General features: G+C 39.7%; 1 protein-coding gene across 1 annotated transcript; it reads right to left on the minus strand.

Annotated features, from left to right (window-relative positions):
* On the minus strand, window positions 1–26,117 carry LOC104534764 (thioredoxin reductase 1, cytoplasmic). The gene is made up of 14 exons (XM_010184608.1): window positions 25,954–26,117; window positions 23,640–23,762; window positions 20,260–20,332; window positions 20,026–20,145; window positions 19,101–19,243; window positions 18,857–18,972; window positions 16,292–16,517; window positions 13,550–13,642; window positions 11,753–11,829; window positions 10,487–10,643; window positions 7,537–7,644; window positions 5,412–5,507; window positions 3,342–3,476; window positions 1–109 (listed from the first exon to the last, which is right to left on the minus strand). The coding sequence occupies exons 2-14, from the start codon at window positions 23,754–23,756 to the stop codon at window positions 47–49; spliced, it is 1,524 nt and encodes a 507-aa protein (XP_010182910.1). The 5' UTR covers window positions 23,757–23,762; window positions 25,954–26,117; the 3' UTR covers window positions 1–46.
* Window positions 26,118–27,648: the final 1,531 nt, after the last annotated feature.

Below are 27,648 nucleotides of genomic sequence, written 5' to 3' on the forward strand. Positions count from 1 at the left end.
GATGAAAGTCAGTCTCTGGCAATAACAAGAATGGGGATCTTTAACCTCAGCATCCGGATTGAAGGATGCTTTCACCAGAACGCTTTGTCACAGACAGGGTGGTGAATATCTTAAGAGAAAGAAAGAAAAAAAAGATTACTTTTAGTATGGCTAGAATGCATTTTCTTTTCCAGAAGATCAACTTGGGCAGAATGCTGAAAACCCCAGTCGTTTCTTAAAGTAATAAAGTAATAATGAAAAACATACATTTGAAATCCTCGACACTAAATAGCACATTGTTCTCTTTATTTATCTTATGGTCTTCCTTTTACAGTGGCACAGAAAGAATTAGGAAGTCACATGGTTTTCTGCCATCTTTTGTCTTAATGCTCCTAAGTTTTTACAGTGAGAACAAGCTCAGCAATAATAAACTCCAGTCTGTACATCAAAAGAGTAAGTGTTCTTATGGCTCAAAGGTACCTTCTTTATTGGGAAAGTGAAGTTAACCCAAGGCTACGACATTTGGAGAGAACATAACTTTTACCTCTGTACCTTTCTAGCTATTATAGAAATGTGGAACTGATTGCTGATATAGGTATTATGTCTGGGATTTGTATCCTCTGGATAATAGCTCAGAAACACTTATTAACCTAGTTTGAAAATGTCAAATCTTTAATGCTTTCAAGTAATGTTAAAGAAAACAACACATTAAAGATAATTACTGTAAAATTAAAAGGTATCAAAATTGAGGAAGAAAAATTCTACAAAACCTTGTTTAATATTAGAACTTTACTATGCAAATAATTGCATAGCTTTGCATATATATAACATAGAAAGGAAAAAAGGAAATCAAACCCACTTCTATCTAAATGGTTCAAAGTTGCAATAATTAGCTATCATCAAAGCCATCTCTCAGGAAGAATAAACGTAGCGCAGAATAAAGTATATACACATTTCAGTTACGCAAATAACACTGAAGTACCCAAAGATACTGAAAGCCCTACAGTTCTCTAAGTGGAAGCTTTGCTGCATTAAGGCTGCTAGCAGCTCTTCAGAGAGCAACATCAAAAAATGCTACACCTCTTCCACTTCCTATAAGCGTGTAAAACTACGCACAAATCAGGAAGACAAATAATATATATGGCAGAAGAACAGCAACATATTTAAACTATACTGCATGGCTTGAGACAGGGTTTCCAACTCTTCAGTTCTGATCCACAGACTGGCAACACACTGGAATATTTGTTTATTGTTATTTCACTTTGAAAGACACAGATTTAAAAGTGCAAAATGCATCTGCCTTCTCGGCCTGACTGCAGGCTCAGGGTGTGTGAGTCAGTTCCAATGGCTGTGGGGACTACACAGCTCCCTAACTTTAGTAAGGCAGCTGGGAGTCATTCGATAATCACTGGAAACATGAGGTTTTTGACAGAATTGTTAGGTATTTGAGTGAAGACAAAACCTTAGATCCAATGGCTGGACAGCCGTCATTTGTATACCCCATTTGCTAATCACCCCAGCTTTCGGAAGACATTTCTCTTCATCACAGATGCTCAATCATACACGCCTATATTTCAAGCAGTGCAGCACAGTTTAGGCTGAGAGGTGATGCTCTGTAAGGCTGAGGTCCTCTCAACTCTGTGCTCACAGTTATTTGTGCTTTGCCTTGCAAGAAATTCCAGTCAGAACTCCTGTTTTCTGCAGAATAAAATGCTGCTCAAATAAGAGAAAGCCAGTGAAATTTGGCTCTAATTTGTAAGCCGTCAGAAATGGGGCCCTCAGTCTTACAGTGTTCTTCAGGTTGAGTAATACCATGTTTCACAGAAGACACTTTATGCAGTTAATTAGCACTGATGCCAGTGAAGATGTCAGCATTTGACCTTGCAACACTGTCACTTTTCCTGCTCAGAACAGCCGTCATGTTCCTTGGTTTTTACGTGGATGCAAGATAAAAATAATGCCAATATTCTCATTCTATTCATCCAGATATGCACAGTCCTCACAAATTCCAAACAACTTTTTAGCATTTTTTAAATCAAAGAGTACCATCTTGCACTTTGATTTTTGTTTACTGTTGAAGAGATTAAATTAAGTAACAGGCATAAAAAAAACCCTTTCGAAGACTGGCACGAAAAATGATCGCTCTTCCCTGGAGCTTTTAAATAGTCAATTCCTCCTGGGCCAATTTCTTCCTCCCCCACTCAAACAAATATGAGTATCTGAAATTACCTCCCTAAATTATGTCTAATCATCATGCTATTCAGCTTCAATTTTAGCAGCTCAGATGTCCAGAATAAATTATGACTGTCATCCCCTCTTCACACTGCATATGCTAATATCCCGCTTGAGTTCACAGGTTTGAATGCTTCACTCAGGAGTTGCCCCTCCACAGGGCCCCTGGTAAGATAAGGACCTGCTACCCCTCTTTGGGGGTTCCCAAGAACACCTTTAGATGATACTACAAAAAAAAAACCCCAAACAGAATACTGTGGATGCTTTGAAGATGATTCAGACTGCTGGCAGTCCATTCCATTAATGGAGTTCATATTATATTGCCCATACCGTATCATTTTGGAAACATAAAATGAGAAGCAGACTTCACTTCTGCAGATCACCATCCTCGTGCTCTCTATTAAAACTTTGTAGCTAACACATGCAGGTAAAAAGACAGATTCAGTACAAAGACATACAAGGGTGATTACACAGTTTGTGCAGGGATCCTAGCTCATATAACTGGTCCAAATACTATTAAAATCAGTGGAGCATCTCTGGTTTATACCTGAAAGGAGCTTTCCCTCACCCACTAATGAAAATTAAGCTTTTTAATAAATTGGAACAGCAAGACAACACAAGAAAAAAAATGTTTGTGTGGCCTTGTGTATTTCACTTCAAAAGTGAAGGCCTAGAGAATGAAGGTGAGATCTTTAAAAGGGAAGAATTTAATAGAAATAATTGTCACATAGCTGGTCCCCTTCCAGAGCACCAGTGTGTACACCTATTTTGAGTACATGTATCTGAAAAAAAAAAATAAGCTTTGACAACCACTTTAGCTGAAATAGTATTCGAAGCCTTCATAAATGGATCTTTGAGTGGAAGGAAAATTCAATACTTCCCAGCAGAGGGAGCACTGGATTAGGGGAGACTGTAAACATTTCACAAATTAACACACTAAAAATAATTTCCCTGATTAAACCTAAATGTTAGATTTTAAAATATTAAAACCAGATAATTTCCTGTTCTTTCCTCCCTCCTACATTCTCCCAAATTCTGAGCTGATGAATAGAGCTCTGCTATTCAGGTTTCCAACACCTCAGCCCCGAAGGCTACGAAAGCTGAGATACGAGGTGACTTCATATACAAACCTCTGCACAGACAGGGTGAATTCCTATGGTGGTGTCCAGCTGTTCTTTTGTCAACCCACATTTCATAGCAGCTGCAAACCCTTGGGTGACTTCTCCAGCATTTGGACCAAGGACGTGGAAACCAATGACTCTCTCCTAAACACCAAAGGTAATCAAATAAAAGCACAGTCAGGCTTTCAGCTCTCTTTAAACAACGAGTAAGATTTTCTTACTCAGAGTATATAATTTAATCAGTTCACAAAACACACCACAAATGAATGTAACCACACAAATGTTAACTATTACTAGCACCAAGAGACGGGAGATAGTGGGTATAATTCTGTTCTCTCTGAAAAGAAGATTTGCAACATTGGGACCTAAGCTGGTGTGTGCCTATTGAAGACATTTCAGTTTGGCAGCTGCTTATAGGAAAAGGCCACAAGGTAAAGTTCTGGCTCACCAGATATGGCAAGAAGCAAACTGTAACTAAACTGACGATTACTCTTATTGCAGTGTTTGCTGTCACTGGGAGAGAATATACCCAGACAATGTCAAAGGAAACTGAAAGACATCCAGTGACATGGACGATGCTATTACTTCACACACTTCTTAAATTTATGCTGCTGTTCAACTGCAAAATATGTCAAACTGCACATGTATCCTCTGCAAACACTCAACAGAACAAGCTGTACTTTTCTTTCTTAAAGAAAAACTTGCTTCTCTAAGAAAAGCAAGTCTCCTTTAGCAAATGCCAACTGCTGTGGGCTTCGGTGGCTTTCAGAGCATTAGGCAGATTTTGCTGAGCATAGACATAGCCCAGTTGGGTATCAAAAGTTCCCTGCTCCTCCCACTAAATATCACATAAGGAGTGTGGATACTCAGTACACTGAAAGGTTACTTTTCTTACAGCAAGCCCGAGGACTGAGACTTACCACAGGGTTTACTTAAATAAGAAAATCTATACTTAGATAATAACCAGAATGGAATTGGTCTTATTTTCCTTTAAAAATATGGACATATGCAAAAATAAAACCATAGTCATGAAACTGAGGTACCTACAGTTTTAAATAGTTACCAAGCTATTTTTCATCCACGGTAATTTTCAACTCTACCCCTAGAAACATGTTCCAAATTTTCAGGACAAGAAATGTAAACAAATTAATGAAACACTTTAAAACACCATTAAGCCTTTTCCTTTTCTTCAGTAACTTTGGATTAGGGACATAACCACGGGTTGTAAAATACCTTCCACGTTAGTGCAAATTCCTTCAGAAGAAAGGAGATTGGCAAAACCAGACAGGTTTGCAAATTTTACAAAATAGTGATGTGATGCTTAGAAAGACTGCAGGAAGGTAAATCTGTATCCCATGATAAAAGAAAACATTTAACTTTGTAATAATGAGTATTATTAAAATAAACTACTTTTTTATTAAACAGGTGACGATCATTCAGAGAAGGGCATACCAATTCTTTTAACCAATTAGTCATTTTGCTTGTGCTCCAGCAGGTACTGTACATTTCCATTGCTAGGAAATCTTACCCTAGCTGAAGGATAATCCTGGCATTATCACACTAAATGAGATTTGTGCAGGCGAGATACATTAATCCTGTTAGAACGAGCTCAAGAGTTTTACGGACACACGTGGATTTGCAGAGGTTACAAGTTGTGATGGTTTCCGAGTGACCTCAATTTCAGAGAAGAATATCCCAGAAAAAAATGTCCCAGCTTGGGGGAGGGAGAATAAGATAAACCGGTAAAACTTCTGACCATTTTTACATGCATCGATTCACTAGCTTTTCAAAGTTAATGAATACTCTTAGAGATCTCTACTTCTTATTTTACATATATGGAAAAGGTACCATATACCAATAGCAAAGACAGAGTCTTCTGTTATACTAAGGGTCATTTTTGTATAAACAAAAGTATTGTATAAATATATAAATATGTAAATACTTACTACATTTCAAAAGGTAGAAAAATTTTAAATAATTTTAATTTGTTAAAAAGAACCTATTTATAGCTGTGCTATCAATGGTCCCTGATGATGAATGTATAGCTGCCATTTTCCCTGGATGAAAAGATGCACTTACGTTATCTTGAATATTGCAAATTATCTTGGCATAGCATTTGTTGTTGTCTCTGGATGGCACGGTCCATTCCAGTGGCCAGAAATTACTATGGTACACCTAGAAATACATCACAGGTTAAAAAAAAACAACAAACAAGGATTTAAAAAAATGTGTAATTTCACAGCAGAGAGCATGATCTTCCAAAACCTGCCAGATTATCTTAAATTTGCCTCATCTACCTCCAAAGGCTGAGCTTTCCTACTGACTGCAATTGCTTTTGGAAACCACACATGTAAAAGCTTTCGGCAGTCGTGACACAGCACAGGGATGAACTGTTAATTAATAGCTCTTGATTAGCAACCAACCATACATGTGGCACTTGCAATATTTGAGATCAGGGTGAGACTTTTTCCCCTTGATGAACACCAAAGAAGGAAGCATCTACAAAACAGTGTCATCCAAAAATTAAAAAATAAATAAGCCATGAGTGTATTACACTTCCAGGACGCAATTCAGCACGTTCCCATTAGAGTAGACAAATACAAGCTTCCCTCATGGGTGACTGTATGGTCTCTGAGTTTACCCAGAATGAAGGCAAAAGCATTTCCTCAGAGCAGAAAGAGGGAAGAAATAGCCTCAGAGCTTGGGTGTAAGAGAGAGGAGGACATGCTTTTTGTGTGCTCTCTTAGATTATGTATCTCTGTAAAATGGAAAGTACATTAAAAACAAACAAAAAACCAAACAAAAAACCCAAACACACAAAAAAAACCCCCACAAAAACAAAACCACATTCTTCTATCTGCCCCAGCCAACACCACTGGACAGATTCCTAACTGCAGGCAAGGCTGCTCACCCACCTATACAGCACCGATCTCCGAAAAAGCGTGTTTTGGGGCACAGCTCTACCTCTCAACTGCTCCCATTACAAGCTAACCTCAGATTGATTACTATTTTAAAGAAGTTTTTAATTGATCAGAAATCAAATAAAAATATGTCCCTTCACAAACTGGGAGAGACAGCTCAATGCTTTTTCCATATTAATGGGGTTACAAAGCATTTATCAGCATTGCTATCTGAATCTGAAATTTAACAGGTCTGAATGACAGATGCAGCTCAATAATGCCACTGAAACTTGCAAAAGTCAATATAGTGACATGACAGAGGTTAGAATAAACTAAATTAGGGCTCAGCCACAATACAAATGCTTCTGGATGCAAAAATGGCTTGGAAAATGGAAAGTGCATTTTCCACGAAGAAGGGTCCAGTGTTACACATGTAACAAGAACTTAAATGAATAACAAAACCAAAAATCACTGTATATACAAACAGAATTTAAACCCATGCCCTGTAATCAGGTTAACAGTACATGACACACTGCCATTTTAAGTCATATTTACTTCTTTTCTCCGCGGTCCAAGTAAAAAAAAATATAATTGACAAAGTTAAGAGGGAGACAAGTCCCCATCTTCATGAACCACCACTTATCTGCTTATTTGCCCAAATAATGCTCCTCAGGTGACCTTTATAGGACATCAAAGTTCACTTTCTTGTCAGACTCCCTCCCCTCATGCTTTCTGTAACGTAGTCTGTACAGTATTTTGTAAGAAGAACCTCAGGCACTAAGTGCTTACATATGTCTAATTTCACTCCTGATCAGCAATCCCCATGAGTGACAAGGGATCACTCTCATGAGTAAAATTAAGCACATACCTCCCTGCACAGTCAAAATAAACAGGAAAAATGAGCATAACAACATTTGGCTTTATAAAGTAAAAATCACTGTGGCATGGAATTTACCACACCATAGCTCCACTTTGACATTAAAACCGATGTATTGCTTCTAACACATAACCAGCTTTAATTTACCCTGAAGTATTTGCAGACACAAAGAAACCTTTCTTTTTTTTAACCAAATGTTCCACCTTCAAGCACTGTTTGCCAAAAATAGAACATATTTGCAACTAGAGCTATTGGAATTGGGGACTATTTTTATAACATGTCTAGGAACTGTGAAGGAAGACAAAAATTTACCTAGGCGCCTCCTACCTTTACATCAGAACACAGAATGCTGTTTTAATCAACTCTTAACATTATTTTAAATGACAAATTAGGAACTTAAAATCCAGAGGAAACTAAGGGCATTTACCTCAATGTTTTCCTCCCCAAACTTCTCCACCGCAGCCTCTTCAGAATAGCCACAGGCTCCGTACTCCAAAGGAGTGAATACGGTGGTTGGAACATTCACATAGTCACACTGTGCAGTATTCAAAACAAACAACAAAACCACACAACATCAGGAATAAAGTCAGCAAAACGGGTAAAAATTCAGCAGTCTGAAATTCAGATGGGAAGAAAAGTTGAATTATTTAGAATTCAGAAGCTACTTTATCTTTAATTTTAAAAAACTGTGAAAACTACAGTTTTGATGGTGTCCCTCTCAGAGGCATTAACTAGAGCAAGAATAGAAAGGCAGCTTAAAGGCACACTGACGTTAACATGCGTAGATTAAGAGGAAGAGGAAATTCAGTGCCCTGTTCTAAAAATGTACCAGATCAAAGGTCTGGTATATTTTTAAAACAGATAAAAAGTAGACCGTTCACCAGGCTCTACAAAGCACGCTATTTTCAGCTGGGAATGCTGCAAAGACACCACCAGCATCAAAACCCATCATCTTTTTTACCAACTGTGGCCTAAGCGATGCCGAAGAACCAAAGACATGAACTACAGCCATCTGGGGAACAGCCAGAAGCAGAGCTGACACCGTGCGCCTCATCACATCCCATGTGGGCAAACACTGACCCCTGCCTTCACTGGAGCTTCACAATGTGCCAGAGGTTCCCTCCCTGGGCAACCTCTAGGCCTGACCACTCTCACTGTAAAGAATTCTTTTCTTAAGTTTAAATGGAATTTTCCTGTGTTTCAGTTTGAAGCCATTGCCTCTTGTCCTTGCATTTTGTAGCACTGAAAGGAGTCTGGCTCCATCCCCTTCACTCTCTACCATGAGGTATAAATTCATATCAGTATAAGAGCCCACCAAGTCATCTCTTCTGCAGGGTACAGAAATTCACAGCTGTCTCTGTCTCTCCTCATGTGCCAGATGCTCCAGTCCCCTAATCACAGTCATGGCTCTTTGCTGGACTTGCCCTGTCCTTCTCATACTGGGGAGCCCAAAACTGGACACAAAATCCAAACCTGTCTCATCAGAGCCAAGTGGAGGCAAAAAGATTACTTCCCTCCACCTGCTGGCAATGCTCTGCCAGGGTGCATCTGCAGGGTGCATCCCAGGACATCATTGGCCTTCTTTGCCATGAGGGTACATTACACCTCCCCAGGCACAGGATCTGGCACTTCTCCTTGTTGAACTCCCTAAGACTCCTGTCAGCTCATTTCTCCAGCTTGAACCAGGTCTCTCTGAGTGACAGCACAAACATTTGGTGCATCAGTCACTTCCCCCTGGTTTTGTATAATCTGCAAACTTGGTGAGGGTGCAACTCTGTCTCATCATCCAGATCATTACTGAAGACATTAAACAGTGCTGGACCGAGTATCCAACGCTGTGGCACACCACCAGTGACTGGCCTTCAGCTGGTATTTGTAGTGCTGGTCACAGCCCTTTAAGCCTGGCAGTTCAGTCAGTTTTCAATCCACCTCACTGTCCACTTATCCAGCCTGCACTTCACGGGTCTGTCTATGAGAATGTTACAGGAAACAGTGTCAAAAACCTTACTAGAGTCAAAGTAAAAAACATCCACTGCTGTCCCCGTATCCACCAAATTAGTCATCCTGTCATAGCCAGGCTGGTCAACTCTATTTAATATCTGGTGATTTTAATTTCTACAGGTTTCAACTCTAATTTCCTTTGTGACTGGAGATCAACTAAGATGCTGCTTACTATTCTTTCCCCACCTATCCACACCACTTCATTATGTTTCATACCATCACCCTTTCCAGATTTTTTACAACAGCAACATACACCAGGATCCCATCTAAGTAGTTACTCATTTCTTGGATTAACTGGAAGAGATGATGCTTTCTTTGGCAGCATAAGGATTTTCATACCTTGAGAGACAGTTATCTGGCATAAAGTGCAAATTGCAGCATATCCATAGTATTGCAGCACAAAAAAAAAAAGAAAATAACTTGGCTCCAGCTATGGTTTTCTTAAACTCTGCCTGGCTGATGTAATGACTTTATGCACACTGATTCAGGATTCTCTTACTGCAATACTTGCCAACCTAAAACAAACAAATCCATCAAGCTCTAAATCTGGCCGGCAGCTGAACTCGATATGAATACAGCAGGCTCTAAAAGAGAAATACCTTTATGCTTGTGCCCTATGGTTATGAAGGCGAGACAAGCACCCACAACAATGATGCCTGGATAACAGCTCTTTAAAGGCACTCTCCTTTCCTTCTGGCTTAAGGATAAGGTGCAAATGAGTACCCATGTCACACTTTTTTGGACTAGTATGATGTGACTGAAACCTATAATAGCACTAGTATATTAAATGTAAACACTGAACTGATGCATTCAACTTCTCAGGTATAAGTATGTGCTGGCTTATTGGTACATTTGATCTTCCTTTGTGTCCGTATTCAATTTTGAGCAGAACTAGGTATTCCATTGAAAACATACAGATGAGAAGTGAAAAAATGAGTGGAAATAACATGTGAAATGAAGAGCACCACAAACCCTACTACGCTCTATTTATGGACCATACGTAGGTTTAGTAAACTGCCCATGAATTAAAGTTAAAGCACTTAATGGGACAGGAATGACTACTGACTTTTAGGAAAGGCAGTAGAGTTAAAAACAAGTTAAATGATCACAGTTAATTTTAATACCATTATACTCTGAGAGAAAAATGAAACCTCTTAATAGGAAAAAAAGAGACTACTGCTTAATCCATAAGGTATTAATTTCATCCTACACAATTAGCAGAACATATCTGCAGTAATATCTTTCCAAGGGGAAAATTAAAGTGATCATCAAAGCTAAGGCTTAAAAGCTTGCTGAGTTTTCCATAAACAAGCAGACTTCCACTCTGCTCTCAGAAGTAGAGCAATGACAGTGTTTTGCAGTAGCTGGTTCCTTACCTTAGTGGTTGCCCCGGCATAAAGCCTTTTAACTAACAATCTTCCTGCCTGGATTGCCACTGGTGTGAGCTCCAGCTTGTCCTGCAGTATATCTCCAACAGCATAGATATACGGCACGTTTGTTTGCTCCTCATCGTTGACGGGAATTTTTCCTGTTCTGCAATTTGAATAAACAAGAAAGATCTAAATGTGCTGCTGTGAAGACTGGAGGCATAAATAACCTTGCAGGAGTCGGGCCCTTTAGCTTTAAGTGAAACACACTTACTTGAAGTATGAGGGAAAGAAGTAATATTCACAATCTTACAATTTTGAGCCATAATGCAAAGTAGTGCAAATTTAACCAGAACTACAGGAATTTACACATTGGATAAGCTAGTAATAGGTGTCCTGATGTCAGAAAGATGTGTGCTGTTCTACAAGACAACATGGGTCTGCCAATTTTGAGCAGACCAAAATTTTCACTTATTTAGAACATCGCAACAGTTCCCTTCAGCAACTTCAGTCACTGCGTTCATATATAAGCTGCCCTCTGCACTGTTTTTCCATAGACTGCCAAGTCAAGTTCACGGTCCTGTGTCTTGTCTTTAAAGGGAAGATCGTGTAGGCCTCACATGCCTAGAAGATGTTTTATTTCCCAATACTGAAAATGTTACTGATAGCTCCACTCCCTGGTGCAATGACCTCACTACATTAAACACAAAATGCTCCTCTACAGAACAGATTATGCCCAAGGCTTGCTCTAAGTCAAGAAATAAACCCCTCCAAAACCTAAAACATAGCAACAACTCCAACTGTGAGTTTAAGGAATGCTACTTTGACCTTAAATTTCAAAATACACATATAGAAGCATTTACATTAAAAATATAAACAAACCCCACCACTCTGAAATCCTGTATGAACAAAAAGATCTCTCCCTGAAGAGATGAAAGAGCTAAAAACAAGTAGATGGGAATAAGCGAGTACAAGGACAGATCCTAGCAAGACCCATCACTGGAAGAAGCTGAGACTGACCTGCAAACCTACCCATTATGGAACAGACACTTTTGACTCCCAGCTTTTTGAAGCTGACATTTCAGTATCAAAAAAGGAAACGTGGCAGTACTATGGGAGAAAATGCAGCTACCTGCCACACAGTCTCCTACCCAAGTGTACGCAAACAGGAATCAAATGTTTCCTCAAAGCATCTGAATGTCTACCCACCACTACCATGGCAACGGTAAAGGACACAAGCTCAGCAGTCAGTGGTATACAGATATCCGCCCTTACTTTTCATTGATCATCACTCCAACTTTGTCCAAACCAATATTTCTTGTGCATGAATCCCTTCCAATTGCTAGCAACACCTGCAAAACAGCAATGCATGTTATTGATTTTTTTTTTAACCCTCAAAAGTGCATTTGCATGTGGTTATCTATTATTTTCATTGTATACTAAGGCTTAGTATCTAGGGCTTAGTCACATTAAGGTGAACATGTTTGTTATCCATTGCACACTCACAGAGTTCAACGGAAGCCACACCACCACCGTGACCTCACAATATCAGGTTTTAAAAGAAAGATGAAATACAGCCAAGTAGCTTTCCCTCGAAAAATACCCCTTGAGCATCCTAAACAATATGGTTGAGGTCAGATCCTTTATTTCCTCATACTTCTAGACTGAAGTGTTATACCATATCTCTACCAGAGCAGTGACTCCAAAATGCTCCATAAGGAAAGGGCTCTTTTAGGAAGGAAACTCAGACACTTAAGGCAAATAAAAAGACCATAAAATAACCTTTATTCTGATCAGAAAAATATTATTTATATAGGCTCTTAGCCAAGTCACTACCAAAGAATATTATTTGTTGAATACTATTTGTTTGAACATTAGTTCAGAATGATGGACAGACCAGGCCAAATTCTTACCCATCTTATCAACCTGGCTACCTTAACCAGCAAAACAAGTTCCAGCCAACACTGTCACAAGGAAAAGTGCTATGTGCTCTGCAGTCTTGGACAACTGCCCAGGTAACTACACAATGCTTCTCATGTGACAACTAAGAACTGTGCTGAAGGAACTGGAGACCTGCTTCAAGTCTTTTAGATGACCAAGCATGCCACATCTTCGAAGTTGAAGGTCTTAATATGCATCACACACAGCTCAGCTTCTATGAGGAGTGACAGCATTTCAGTGAAAGATGTAGCAGCAATAAAAAATCAGAAGTTTCCTTATGAAAAGATGGCAGTGACTTGCTAGCTAAAAAGCTTTCACTACTGTGGGCCAGGAAAAATGGTTTTACAACACTGTGCAACAGCTCTGTTATCATTGTTAAACTTGCTTGTAATATTAGCGCTCGGATGCACTGAGGCATGTCCTTGCTATGGGATGACTGATGCACTGTGCAGATAAGTGAGGCCACTGGCACACACTATTCACAGCCTAAAATCTCAGGCTACCAAATGCATTCTGTGTAGTTCCAAATACTCTATTAATAACTTTTATTTTTTTAAACTTTCAGCATCAAGGCCTAAGGAAATGAGGGGAGTGAGGAGTGATGGAGACAGCATTTCTGCACACGGCAATTTTACTCTTCTAAGTGTGTAATGAAGTTCCCTGACTTGCCGCAGGGCATTAGTTGTTTTTGTGAAGATGCTGCTTCAACAGGTCTTGAAAAGACACGACATCTCTTTGCTTAGCTCTTGCCCAGACCGCTGTTTTGTGCTAACTCCAGAATGCTTTAGTTACTATGAAAGTTATGAAGAATCATTACTTATAGTTTATGACAAATATCCCACCGGGGAAAAATCCTGCAACTGATTCCACATGACCAAGTCCATCTACATTCCTATGCTAAAAAACAGGTTTCAAAAGTACTCAAGTAATCTGGTAAGGCACATGGACTCATGCCCATTGATTTTGGGACTTTTGTCACATTAATTACCTGTTGATTGTGTGCAATTAGCATATTGCAAGGATTAAAAACAATTTCAAAAAATCTGAACTATGGCTAAAAACACCCCACAAAACCTTTATCATTAAATGGAAGGCTATTCCACATTCTTTATGTATATAGACAGGACTCACAGTATTGTATTCCCCATCAATTATTTGGTTCCCATCTGTGGACTTGGATGTAACTTTCAATCTTCCAGGAGCTCCTTCCTCAATCTGCTCAACCTACAACATTAGGAAAAAAAAACCAAACAACCCAAAATGTTTAGTTTCAAATAAATACATGCAAATTTATCTCTGCCCCACCACATACCATATCACTGAAAATGAGTGTTTAACCACAACCTAAAATTCAAGCATTCATTCTCAAGATATTTTCACCTTTCTCCAGGTTTGTGATTCCCACTTGCATGTTTAAACATTATGTTTTATCCCCATGCATTTATTCATATGATCAGCACAATGAGACCTTGTTTCTGTTTATAAGAAGTCGACTGATATCCAAGTTCTTGTCCAAGCCCACCATGCCAGCTGTCCCTGGTATCAACTGAGAACAGAGGAGGTGAGGAGGAAAGGAACTCTTGCAAAACCTTGAAATAGCATCAGACATTTACTTCAACCGCACCTTGAGGACCATTGTGCCTTCCACCAATGGGGAGCTACAATCGTAGCCCAGCTCAGTAGTACAGGCCTTTGCCCTGCTTCAATATTAGTCCAATATATAAAGCTGCCACGGCCTTACAGGAGAGGGCAGCAGCTGGCTCTAAATGGCTGAAAAAACACCAGCAGTTTAAGAAAAAAAACCTCTTCAGAGTTCCCCAGAGTCAGCTGAAATAAATAGTCCTAGTTTTAGCTACTGATTCAGCTGCACACTCTCTCAAGTAATGCAGAATAAAAAAAACAACCCCAAAACCAACCAAAGGTGAATCCTTTTGGACCTGTAGCCCACCTTCCGCACCCTGTCCCTCCATATACCAGAAAACAAAAAGAGCAGTACCACTGGCTTTTTTTCTACACACTCCTTTTTGCTCTGATAAATAAATCAACTAAACAAGTGAATGGACTTTGAAGCCACACAGGCGGATTCTCTTTTGTCCTCACTAATATCCACTGGATGGCAAGGAAAGGACTGGATCTCCTCAGCTGCAGTCCTTCCCTTCCCTTCCCCTCCCTAGGACAGCAAGGCCCCCAGCCGCTTCCCACCACTGGCTGCGCCTACAAGAGACAAGTACGTGTACAACACTTAATTCTGGGAAACTTTTAGTGTTCATTTGACAGAAGAAAAAGTACTTTTCAACAGCTGCCCTAGTTTCGACTTCATATTCAGTATTTGCAGACAGAAAAAGCAAAATTTCTGATGAAGTTCTCTTCCCCTCCTTTAATTTAAAAAAGCCTAGACCTTCCGTGCCATCCTACCAACTTTAAAGGATCACTGTGCTAAACTGATCCTATTCAAAGGCAGCATTATTTATAATAACTCATCTCCTGTCTTCAAATGTCCCAACAAAGGGTTTTAATAAGCACAACATGCACAACTTCAAAAACATCTGAAAGAGATGAGAAGGCTTGCTAAAAACATACCCAGCAATTTAAGTTTAAGAATATGCTCAACTGAAAACAGGGCCAAATATTTTATTCCCATTGAAATGGAAGACATGTAGTGAAGAGACAGGGTAAGACACACAAAAGTGCATTTTGTGACTCAGGAGATGGACTCCTTTTAGCAAAGTGCATCTAGAGGAGCCTGCTCGCCATTTAGTTGAAATTATCTGCTTGTAAATACAGCTTCCTTCTTTTTCATCCCCCATTGGAGCCTACAGAAAGCTCCATCTGAAACCAAATCTAGATAATAATCCCCGCTTTTCATACAACGCGGGATTCCTGCAAAGCAAACACCCAAAAAAACCAAGTTCCTTGAAACATCCACTTTGACTTCTCACAGCCCATCTCTTACACTTTGCGCGAGGGGGTCAGATCCACAGTGTGGTAACAGGCAGGAGCATCTTTTAAGCTACTCCTGATATTGCTAAGGGTGAAAGTGAACAGTCTTCACACAATTTAAATGCTTTAATCCCTAAAGTGTTAAACTCGGTAACACACTAGCTTAATGCCAAATTGAAAACTGCTTAACACATTATTTCCTATTTCATAATAATTAAGCACTAATTATTTAGAAAGAACATTAAGAAAAATACTGTTAGCACCCTCTGAAGTCTTTGATAAGGTGATTTTACATTAGAAAAGCTCCAGTGCTTATCTAATCTCTTTTGAACCTCAGTTTGCCTATTCATGTATATAGCTAGCTGCTTGAGTACTCCTGTTGAATTCAAAGAAAACTGAGCAAGTATGTAAGGACTCTACCAAGTAAAAGATATAGATGGATACACTTAAAATGCTCATTTGCTCTTCTGGATAGTCCACTGGTCCTGGGCACACAGGCAGTATTTGTTGGCTGAGAATCTGAGAACTGGCAATGAAAAATATGACTATTTATGATGCACTGTCCATGATCGTTACAGGAAATTATGTATCTGCTTAACTATGAGACTGCAAGAAGCTTCACAAGTTTCAGGACAACTGCTGAATTTCTGTATATTCAACATTTGCAGGACCAGGATGAGCAGGAGTAACAACATTTTTACTGCAACATATATGCTATCTCATCTAATTCTTATAAAGACAAGGAATTCTGGAATCTTACAAAATTTTAATGCAAAGGCTTAATTGTACCTTTCAGCTGCGTAAGATTTATGGACTTAAATCATTTTAAGATCCTGTATTGCAAATTTTATATTCACTAAAATGATTTATTTCTTAAAACATTATGATAAGTAAATTGCAATCAATTGCAGTTATGTACCATTTTGAGCCTACCTTGATTGGCACAAACTCCCGAATAAACTTGATTCCATGTTCTTCCATGTATTCACCAATTCTGTTTGCAATATCCTGGTCAAACCCTCTTAAGAGGATGGATCTCACCATTACAGTGACATCTAACCCAAGACCTGCAAGGAATCCTGCACATTCCAAGGCAACATAGGAGGCTCCGACCACCAGGGTTTTCCCTGGACAGTAAGGCAGAGAGAAAAGATCGTCACTGGAAAAAACAGAGGGGAAAAAAGAAACACAGGTTAGAGAAAATCAGAATAATATATTGTGCTTTATATTTATCTAATATCTTTTGTAAGATCAGGACTTTACTCGTCTTCCTGCTCATCAAAAAAACCCCCCACAACTTCGTTTTTTGGAACTTCAGCTGGAATACAAGAACAGTACATGACAGATTAGAAAGTTCTAATTAGGAGTACACACACACAAAAAAAAAAAGAGCATGAAAACACTGAATCACCATAAAAATTTAGAGGTCTTTTTACAGAAACTTATGGCAAGTAGTTAAAAAGGTAGGTTGTTTTTTCTCTGAATCTTGCTTTAGGTATTTTGCTGCAAATTTTAGCTCCTGAGAGCTAAAGATAAACTTCAAGATAAAAATACAAACTCCATTTCTTTGAAGACTTATCCTTTTGCTAAAGCATTCTACACATTGCCAAATACACGCAGACAATAAAAGAGATTAATGCAAACCACAGTAACAGGCAGAGACAGAAGTACATAATTACTGAAAACATGTTCATTTGCCTGCTTTCCCTTTCTTTCAGTGGCTTCATCAAGCTACATCATTTCTACCACGCCTCAGACCTAGACTACAAAAGCAGGGCTTCTCAAGGAAGCAGAGATTCATGGTGGCATCACACTTGCTCAGCAGAGACTTAGGCAGGGTTCGGCAATGCAATTCTCCAAAAATTGAAATCTAAAATAAATGTGTCTTTATCAGCCAGCAACTGCAAGGGCTAAACAAAGATGCTCCCTCAAATGTTGGGGTGGAATAAAATGTGACGGTGTAATGAAAGGCTACATCACAGTTCTTATTCTGTGTTAAGATTACACAGAGTGCCTCAATCTGATATTTTTTAACTCTCTCATTCCTGACTCTTCCACCTCAATGTTATTTTAAAGCACCACTTCACAGGCTATATTATCTGTTACCTTTAATTTCATTACTACTTATTACAAGGGAAATGTACAACATGGTGTTCTGGCTTCACAGGAATTATGCCAGTTATTTATTTCATTGCCATAGGCTTGCAAGCCTGAAATTCAGAGACTCACAGCATGTTAGAAGTTGGAAGGGACCTCGAAAAATCACCCAGTCCAACCCCCCTGCCAGAGCAGGATCACCTAGACTAGGTCACAGAGGAACACGTCCAGGCGCGTTTTGTATGTCTTCAGAGAAGGAGACTCCACAACCTCTCTGGGCAGCCTGGTCCAGTGCTCTGTCACCCTCACAGTAAAACAGCTTTTCCTTATCTTCAGGTTGGACCTCCTATGTTCCAGCTTGTTCTCATTGCCCCTTGTCCTGTCATTGGCTGTCACTGAGAAGAGCCTCGCTCCTTCCTCCTGACACTCGCCCTTTACAAATTGATAACCATGAATGAGGGCACCCCTCAGTTTCCTCTTCTCCAAGCTAAAGAGACCCAGCTCCCTCAGTCGCTCCTCAGAAGGGAGATGCTCCACTCCCTCAGTCATCTTTGTGGCTCTGCTCTGGACTCTTTCAAGCAATTCCCTGTCCTTCTTGACCTGAGGGGCCCAGAACTGAACACAATATTCCAAATGAGGTCTCACCAGGGCAGAGTAGAGGGGAATGAGAACCTCTCCTGACCTACTAACCACAGCCCTTGATTCCAACCTCTGTTTCTACATGAAGTAACTTAAAAGTTACTCAGGTAAAACACATTTCACCTGCGTATCACATTTTTGGTCAAAATTACTAGCATTACTTGGTTTTATCAATTAATGAGACATTTTTAATTGGTTTTCCCAAAAGTTGAATTAACTTCACTGAGTAACTGCAAAAAAATTGGGTTGAGTTTTAAGACTGCCCCAACACACAAAGACAGATATTCTTCTACCAGCTTCACAACATCAACTGCTTTGCAACTCCAGCTTTTCTTGATATTTGAGCAGGGAGGTTTTCTGCAAGCAGACTGTGCTCTTCATTTCCAAAAAAACCCTTCAGAATATGAACTGAAAGACCATAGGGAATAGAGAGGAAGTGGGTGTACTGGTAACTGGGGCAGACCTGATGAATTAATGGACAACGCAGATGATTTATGGTATTCTCAGTTACTGCTGTTATTGGTCAGAAACAGAACCATCCTAGGCAGCCACCCACAGTCTTGTGTTGTCTACTGGACACCAATGTTTTTGGCACCTTAAAATCTGTCTATAGCTGTTCTCCTGGGCTTATTTTCCCCTAACAAAAAATGACATAGGAAAGAAAACCAGCAGCCAAGTAGCCCTGCTCATGCTTCACCACTTTCTCTCACAGGTGAAGCATTAACACGCGGTGAGTGACTTCATATTCCTCTGTGCTTTTACCTGCTAATGCAGTATTGCTTGTCTCCAGGTATACCTAGGTAGCGTGGTCGCTCACCGGTGGCAATGAGGAATCTCTCAGCTGTGTACAGCTTCTCAACACCCCTTTTATTCGTTGCCTGTGGACAAAGCATTACTCCAAAGTGAGTATTTTGCAGTCCTACCAAGGGAAAAATTACTCAATTTTAAAAGCATCTCTCTTCAGAAAGTACTACAGGCTGACTCAGCAAACATGGCTAGGGAGTACCTTAATTGTGTGTGGCCCGACAAATTCTCCGTATGCATTCTCATATGTGACATTCTTCTCTCTCAGTGCAACCCGATAGCCCCAGTTGAGTGAACCAATGTGATTCTGAACAGATTCTGTCACAGTCATCCAGTTGTGTGTGACTGTTAGAAACAAAAGAGAAAGGTTCAGCTTTCAGTCTGTGAGTTCTCCTTTTTCCATAGTGAGCCTTGTATTCTCAGGCAGGTATTTTTCATGACACAGTCACCTTTGTCTTATGCCCTTTTAATTCCAGGGTAACTCTGCTGAAATTCTGAAGAATTACACCAGTGTAGACAACATGACAGGTCACAGTGGAACAGACAGGACTTTAAACATGGAAAATTTAGACTTACTGTGTTATCAATAGCTTTCTATTGACACATGCTGTGAGCTGTGACACTGCTCAAAAAATGACGACTACGCATCTCTGAGAGGTGCCTCTGCATGCCCCCCACTACAAGATTACAGCCTAAATGAATTCCAGTCCTGTGACCACGCACATTAGAGCTAATGTAAAATAAAATCCATCTTCTTATGTACTAGTGACAGAGACTGAGGGAAAGGAACTCCTTGCCTGCAATTATGAGGAAGTTTCTAACAGGAGACATTCTGGGGTATTCTCTTAGATGTTATGTTACATTCAGCAATGGAGTAGTAGTACCCTACTGCTTTTATTCACACAGCAATCTTCTAAAACACTAGCATGATAAGAAGCTATTAATAAACAGATCAAACGCTGCAGGCAATAAGGCTTGAAAAGCATTGAAGTTTGTGCAAACTCTCTGAAGTTGCCTCACAGTGTTAAAGTCAGCACATGCTTAAAACAAGCACTTGATTGTGAAAAGAAGCTCTGGATTTTCAGCACAAGTGACAAAACTGTAAAAAAAGCCTTCTCCTTCTTTACCTTCTTCGGTAAACTGCCACCCAAATTTGCGTGAATCTTGCAAGGCTTGTCCCAGTAAAGCTGCCTGGTGCATCAGTTTTTTAGGTATACAGCCCACATTTACACATGTTCCTCCAAGACCTGAGAGAAAGGAACAGAATGTGTTTTTCAAACCAGTGTGGCTGAGCTCAAAGGAGAATCAGAGTCTCTGAGCAAAACTCCCTTATAGCAGGTTTCCAATGAAGAGAAATTTACCCCATGAGTTTCCCAGAGGTGTAGGCGTGACAAAGTCCAGCACCATCACTTTCTTTTCATATTTGGCAGCCTCCTGCAAAACAAATTAAAAAGACATGTATCTAAACATTAGAGGTTAAATTTGGAGTAGATGATAACATCATGCATTGCTGAAAAGCTCTGTGACTTTTAATTAAGCCATAATGAATGATTTGCAAGGGAACAGCCATTAATCTTCTGAATTAATCTGTGCACTCAGTAGGAAAAGAAGATGAAAGGAAAAAAATAGGCATTCGTCCTGCTACACAACAGCACAACACCAGCTGATACACAGAAGACTCTGGTGGTCAAACCTCATCTTCTCTCCTCCATCCTGTCAATTTGTTCATATTATTTCCCAACATGCCATTTACTTTTAACACATTTAACAAATTCTTCATTAATCCAGTTTTCCCTTCAAAGACGGTTTCTTAAACGTTTGCTTGAAACCACATCACACGACGACATAAGCAGTCACATGGCCAAGCATTACAACTGTGCTCATCTCATCTTTTTTCTTGCAGTAGAAGGGGAACACTCAACTTTGTATACAATCTGTAGTTACCAGGATCAGCTCTTGCTCTTCAAGCTACTCAACCTACAGCAAGTTGACTTTACTGTCAGCATATGCAGACATCATCCAAACTCAAAAAGTGATGGTTTATTTCATGATACGTCCCCTGAGAATTTTCATGAGTAAATCTACAATCAATGTGCATAAATGATACTGAGAACTAGAATTTCTATGCCAATTCCACTGTTCCCTTTGTGTTTTTTTAAGAAAAAGGTAAAAATAGATGGCAATAACTAGTACCAGAGAAAAACACTTAAGTAAGCACTACATAGCTGAGGAACAACAATGAGACATTCCCCCATGAGATGCAGCAAAATAACTTTGACACATGGAGTAACCACAGCTGTCCTGCATCACACAATGAGTTCCTAGACATGTAAGCATTAGCAACTACAGGCACAGGTTATTGCCCTGAGGCCTTGGGTTTGGCTTGGGAGGAGCTGGAGAGCACTCAGCATTATGTTACCAGTAATACTCGTTAATCCAAATAGTTGACAATCAGAATTTCAATTTTAAATTTATCTTACTTCAGGCAAAATACAAATCATATTTCAAACAACACAGGTTGTAGACACCTTTGGAAAATATTAATGCACTGAAGTTTTGCTTCTGATAAAGGCCAAGGTTGGGCAAGAAGCTCATTTCTATCCATCAGCAGCACCTCTGAGAAAGTTCCTCAGAAAGGCGCTTAGGGACTGAGATGCATTATTAATGCTTCTTCATAATGACAACTCGTACACACAGCTCAAAAGAGCTTTACTAACATTAGCTAACTAGAATGCATGGATTCCCGAGCTTACACTCAGCTACACACCCACATAATACAGCACAGCATTGCACCACCACCTCGGTAGAGATCTCAAACAGAGATAACCACCTCTGCAGAGTGATGTGCCCACAGCAACAACACCTGCCCCGCAGGCTTTCAAACCTTACTGGGTTCAGCGCAGTGCTGCAAGAACACAGCAAGGTTGTGTAAACTGATAGTAGTGGCCTGGTCTGGGTCTGCGGTTGGGATGCAAGGAGTCAGCTTGGCAGTGTTTGCACTCACTGTGGAGAAGTGCCTCCAAGACACCAAGCTCTGAGCACAACACAGAGAGGAAGACATGCACACAAAGCTGCGTGTGTCATAGTGAAAAGCACACATTTAATCCACCTAGTTAAACTGCTGCAAACCTGAGTGTAGATACCTGTGTAGTTAGGCTTTTATTCCTTTTGTTTTCTTTTTTAAAGCACTGTTTGTTAATTCACTAAAAAACCCTGAATAATATAGTTTATGCATGTAAAACAGCTTCATTTCAAATTCATGAAAGTGATTTGAAATACACACATTACTTCCAATACTGATGTCGACTTTATTGATCTACCATCTTCTGCTGTACTCTACAATCACCTGAGAACACTAAGCAGCAATATATTTTATACACTGAATTGAAGGAATAAGGCAATTTATCTTTCCAGCTACACACCTTTTCTGTCCCACAGCTGAAAAATGATGCAATAAACATCACTGCTGTAGCTTCACAACCCAGCATATGTATACAACAAAGCAGAGTAAACTCCTCATGGAAATTCAAACAGATGGCTTTTTATTACTGCAAACTGTTTCCACATTACTGCAAGCTCCCTTTTACTTGTGTTACTCTCTTCTGTCCTAAAACATCCCCATCTTCTGAAAACCAGTGTCTGCCTCTCTTTGCAGGTTCTCAGTATTTTTATAGATCTTATCTTCCATCCTACACCATGACAATAGTGCACCTATCGACGGGAAAGCAGTAAACTACTGAAATAGATTATGGACATACAGCACATTAATCTTCCACTCAGCACTGCACTCTTGCATTATAACACAAGTTCTTCTAAAGAACCAAGATTTAGTGTGAATCCAGTGCTATGCTGAAATATTTTCTCCTCGCTTTCTTTCACTTCTCAGCGACCTCCTTCACTTCGAGAACCAAAGAAATGCCTCCTGTCTGGAGGAATAATCCAGCAATGAAATATTTTTAGTTCTAGGAATGCTCAATTCACTTCTAAATAGGTAATTCTACTACGGCAAGCAAAAATGTACCTAACTACTGATGTAAACGAGAGTTACCGACTTACAGTAAATTTCAGCAAGTTTCAAACATTTGGATAATGACAACTCCAAGAGCTGGTATACTCTGCACCACTGTGGATTCTTTCAATTCTAGATATGCTTCTAAAAGCAACACTCTAATCAAAAATAAGAAATTGGTTGGCTACATACAGGAAATAGCAGACCTTAGAAATCAATGGTAGGACCCTAACTCTGCTTAAGTATAGGCAAAAATCACCATTTATACAATTATATAAGCTCACAAATCACAAAATCTTCCCCACTGTCAAGAATTAAAACAACATACACAACTATTTGTGAACAAAAATTATTTTCAGGTAAGACTAGAAACCTCCTGTTGTTAATTTTGAATAGTTTCAAAAACTTTTTCAGTGATGAGTTGTATTTTAATTCAACTACTAATAAACACTGTTGAGATATCTACCTCCTGTTTTCCAACGGCACCATCTCCCATTAGTGGGGACCAAGTTTCATTCCGTTAAGAAGTACACTATGACATTTTTAGGTTTTTCATCTACAGAATATAAGGAAAAGAGTATGGTATAACTGGGGCTAACCTCGAAAGAAATCCCACTGATCAGGCAGAAATGTTACGCCCCTACAGTGTTAAAGGTACCCAGATCCAGGACACTGAGGATGTCACACACCTACTTACAAGGAAAGCATAAATCTGTATTTTCTCTCTCATACCTTGGCAGCTGCCAGACCACCTGAGCCCCCACCGATGACAATGAGATCGTAGTCATAAGGATGTGTCACTGGCATATGCCCGTTCATTTCCAGCGGTTTCTGAGGCTTCCCTTCCATATGTGCCTGAACAGAGAAAAGCAAAGCAGTTAGGGAACACTGAAACATTGCCCACAGTACCCAAAAACTAGTATTTTCAGCAGCAAATACTGTGATAAGGCAGCGTAAGTGCAGTTGAATTTTCTGAGCTCTGCTTTCATCTAGCTTTTGAAAATTTCATCTTCTTAATCCATCCTTCAGTAGCTCGGTACCTGTTAGACACTGAGCTATGAAATTTCTTGCTTGCTGGAGCCCTGCGTTTCCTTGCAGAGCTCAGTTTTCCACACCGATGCAACTCCAGCAACTCCTCGTAGTGAGTACTCCAGGATATACACCTGCTGACACAGGCATTCCATTAATTTATTTTACTCTTTTCATCTGCCCTAGACTTTCCTAATTAGTGCTTCTCCCCTCCTCCTGCACAGATCAGTAGGAAAATACAACAGTCATATACAGCATTGTAATAACCTGCAATCACCAGCCTTACCAACTGAATGAACACAACTGCATGAAGAAAACAATTTCTGAAAACTGCAGTTTTTTAACATGCCTGTATTTATTATTGCTTCAGTTTAGCATTGTAACTAACTTTGGCATGAAATGTAGTGATCACACTTGGTCCAGTTTCACAACAGTTGTGGGTTTTTTTTAATCAGATGACTACTTCCACAGAAAAACCACCCTAAGTCCTAAAATAGACTTTAACTGCTGTATGCCACAAAGACATTGCATTGTCTTCAAATACTCTTTCTAAACTGAGCCTTTGTACTTAATTTGCAAAGCTCCAATTTATCATGGCTTCAGTCCTTCAAGCCTTTGGAGTTGCTGGCAAAATTCTCAATGCCTTTCAAACTGCAGGACAAGATCTGGAGTGAGTGAAAATCAGATTCCTCAGCTGACAGAAAACAGTGAATATCAACTAAAGTCATGACAAAATCTTTAAGACCAAAAAAGCAAATAAAGAAACACATACTTGGCCACTTTACAAATCTGCTTGCTTTATTAAAGTGTTTCTAACTGCTTAACTAGGTAGGACTTGATTCAGTACTACTGGAAGAGTCATGGCAAATAAAATTAAAGAAAAAAGGAAAACCAAAGAAGTTTCCCTTCTCTTTTCACTTTAGTTTTGCATTAGGAGCCCTTTGTGCTCGACCCATCCTACTGTTGCCTTCCTCCGAGGTTAGATTAATCCCCCTCTACCCTAGAGACCGCTGCCAGCGCAGCCGTATCACTGATAAAAATGCCCTATCCCTCCAGGAAATCACACTGCAATGTCAGCAGAAACTCAGACTGTGCCTCTGCCCGTGGAAAGTTACATTTTAATAGTATCTCATAACCCTGGGCAGCAGGTTTGTAGTAGAAACTAAACCTAGAAAACACCTGTGGCTATTGTGAAGCCATCCAAAAATACCTCATCTTCCTTCCTCTTCTCCTCCTGCTCCACCACCCCAATATAAACTCCTACCACAGAATCTAATTTGCACTCGGTTCCCCTTTTTTCTGCTTTTCTACCACGGCCATTGGCCAGGCTCAAACTTCCTACTGCAATCAGAGTCAGAGTGAAAAAGGAGCATATATTGTACTACGACATGTTGTTTCCCTTTATTCCTATGTAGGGACATAAAATAAGCGAAAGTGTGCCATTCTTTTCCACAGCACACCTTCTTGTTTGCTCAGTGGCGACGGGATGGTGTGAAGCTTAAGGGCAGATTAACTCCCACGCAGTCACCAGACCCAGCTGCCACGAACGGTATCTTTATGATGCATATAGAGAAACCACAATACCTACTCAAGAAATGTGCTTAGATCACTCCTTGTATCACGCTACTTTTTGCTTTTTCTTTTAAGAAAAATGCTTTATGTTTTCACGTGGATTAAGAAACTTCAACTTTTATTCCCTACTGTCTGGCTCATTTTTCATTAGTTCTTCATAATCATTCTTCATGAAAACATTACAAGTGTAGATCAGAGAAAGCAGATTACAACTTTCCCCTCTGAAACCACCTCCTGGACCTCCTCTCTCCAAAGTGGCCAGGATCTCGACAAGCTCTGCCTCCCATTTACCAGGGGAACTTGTTCATGATCATGACCCCATCCTGAGAACGGCTCTCCTCCGTTCTCCTCCCAAGAACTACAGTTTTTAAAAGAAAGCCTACACTCTTACTATTTTTCAAAGTCAATACTAAATTATAGACTTTAAAACGTATCTCCCCCCTACCTTTACAGTTTTCTCATGTTCTCCTCCTTGCTCCTCACGTACAAAACCAACCGGCTGAGAAGTTCCTGCCGTTACTTCGCGCTGCCCTTCTTGCAGCTTCTGCGCTCCCTCTGTGAAATAAAGAATAAAATACTGTAGTGTCTGAAGAGGCGCCCCTTATGAAGCGAAATTGTCTGGGGGAGTGGCTGGGCGGCTTCACCACTTCCTCGTCAGCGGCATGCCTGTCTCAGGGGAGCATTTCCTAAGGCAATCGATGAGTCATTTGCAACGTTAGGATGACTTGCTATTTTTTTCCTCTTCATGAAAATCCCGTATGAGATTGGGCTGGGATTTCACAGTAAGTTTTACCAATCCAGCAGTATGCTTCGAACAAAGCAAGGAAATAAGATTTGCTGTGGCTAAGCCCGAAACTTCAGTCTTAAAGGAAAATTGTGATTTTTACCTTTCTTGCCCAGAAAGCGATTTTCTTATGCTGATGTGCTGTCATTTTGTTCAGTCTCGTACTTTATAAATTGAATTAAAAGTTTTAATTTTTCTCCTGCAATTGGTTTTCTGGAAACTTCTTTCAGTTTAATTTATTGATATTATTGTTTTTGCCATGCATTTCCTCCCTCCCCTTCTCCCAAATAATTTCTGCCATATGGTACTGCGTATACTACGAAATCCTCTAAATAAACATCTTCAAAATTCTGGAAAATATTTGTGTTTGGTCACTGGTCATAACTGATTTTATATATATATTCTGTTGGATATAGGTATATACGCAACAGAAAACGTTAACATATTAGTGGAAAGAAAAAAGCTAACATCTCTACATACAGTCATGCTTCATTTGACATAGCATGGAAAAAGAAAAAAGAAGAAAATTTAATGCTTGATTGGAATCCATTTTCAGCTCTGCCTTCCTCTGCATAACTCTGAGTTACATTAAGCTTAATTTCCAATAAATGGGTCACTTGTTTGTACTTAATCACATACATACTTTGCACTGCGCAACCAGCATTAATTAGCAAACTCTAGACACGTGCACATACTTCGACAAACAGCCATACTGAATGCATGTACATTCCTTGGGCACTGGACCCACTAACCTGAAGAGCATTCACGCACACACATGCACACAGTTGCAGAAAGTCTCCAATTTCTCCTCTGATACTTGGTGAAAAAATCACTTTATCTCACAAAGCTACTGGGAAGAGTACTTTGCTGATGTTGGTAAAGGGGTTTAAAGATCAGAACTGCTACACAGTAGTTAATAGTAATATTAGTGATGCTTAAGACTTGGCCTATTCTAGCTTGGGGAAGGAACACAGGAATTAATCTGTGTATATACACACATGCACGTAGAAACAGAAAAGCAAGAACACAGGTTCTGAATACTGGTCACAATCTTCACAAAGGAATTTTTTTTCCTTCAATATATTATCAAAGCTACAGTCCCACATGTACCTGAAGCAACTTAAGCCTTATATTTTATTCCCATAACATGTTTGAACAACCTCAGGAATGTTCACCTAAAAATGTATCTTCAATGAGAAAAAAATCTGGTCATTAGACAACACAGGCATTTACATAAGCATCTCTAATTATTTTCAGGTAGATCTGTGCTAGAGGTGCCTAGCTTTGGCAACAGCCCTAAAACCCAAGGGCAACCATAAACTCTGGCAGAGACTTGAAAGCGTTCGCACGCAGGCT

This window comes from Mesitornis unicolor, unplaced genomic scaffold (assembly GCF_000695765.1).
Source record: "Mesitornis unicolor isolate BGI_N332 unplaced genomic scaffold, ASM69576v1 scaffold10855, whole genome shotgun sequence".
Lineage (NCBI taxonomy): Eukaryota > Metazoa > Chordata > Aves > Mesitornithiformes > Mesitornithidae > Mesitornis > Mesitornis unicolor.

Bases quoted from the DNA above. Each gene is read 5' to 3' on its own strand.
- LOC104534764 (XM_010184608.1), bottom strand. From the start codon at position 23,756: ATGGAAGGGAAGCCTCAGAAACCGCTGGAAATGAACGGGCATATGCCA. The intron at 19,244-20,025 runs GTAAAGAAGGAG...TGTTTCTAACAG, and splicing joins GTGGCAGTTTACCGAAGAAG to TCACACACAACTGGATGACT. The intron at 16,518-18,856 runs GTAAAAGCACAG...TGTTTTTTCCAG, and splicing joins AAGCAATACTGCATTAGCAG to TGACGATCTTTTCTCTCTGC.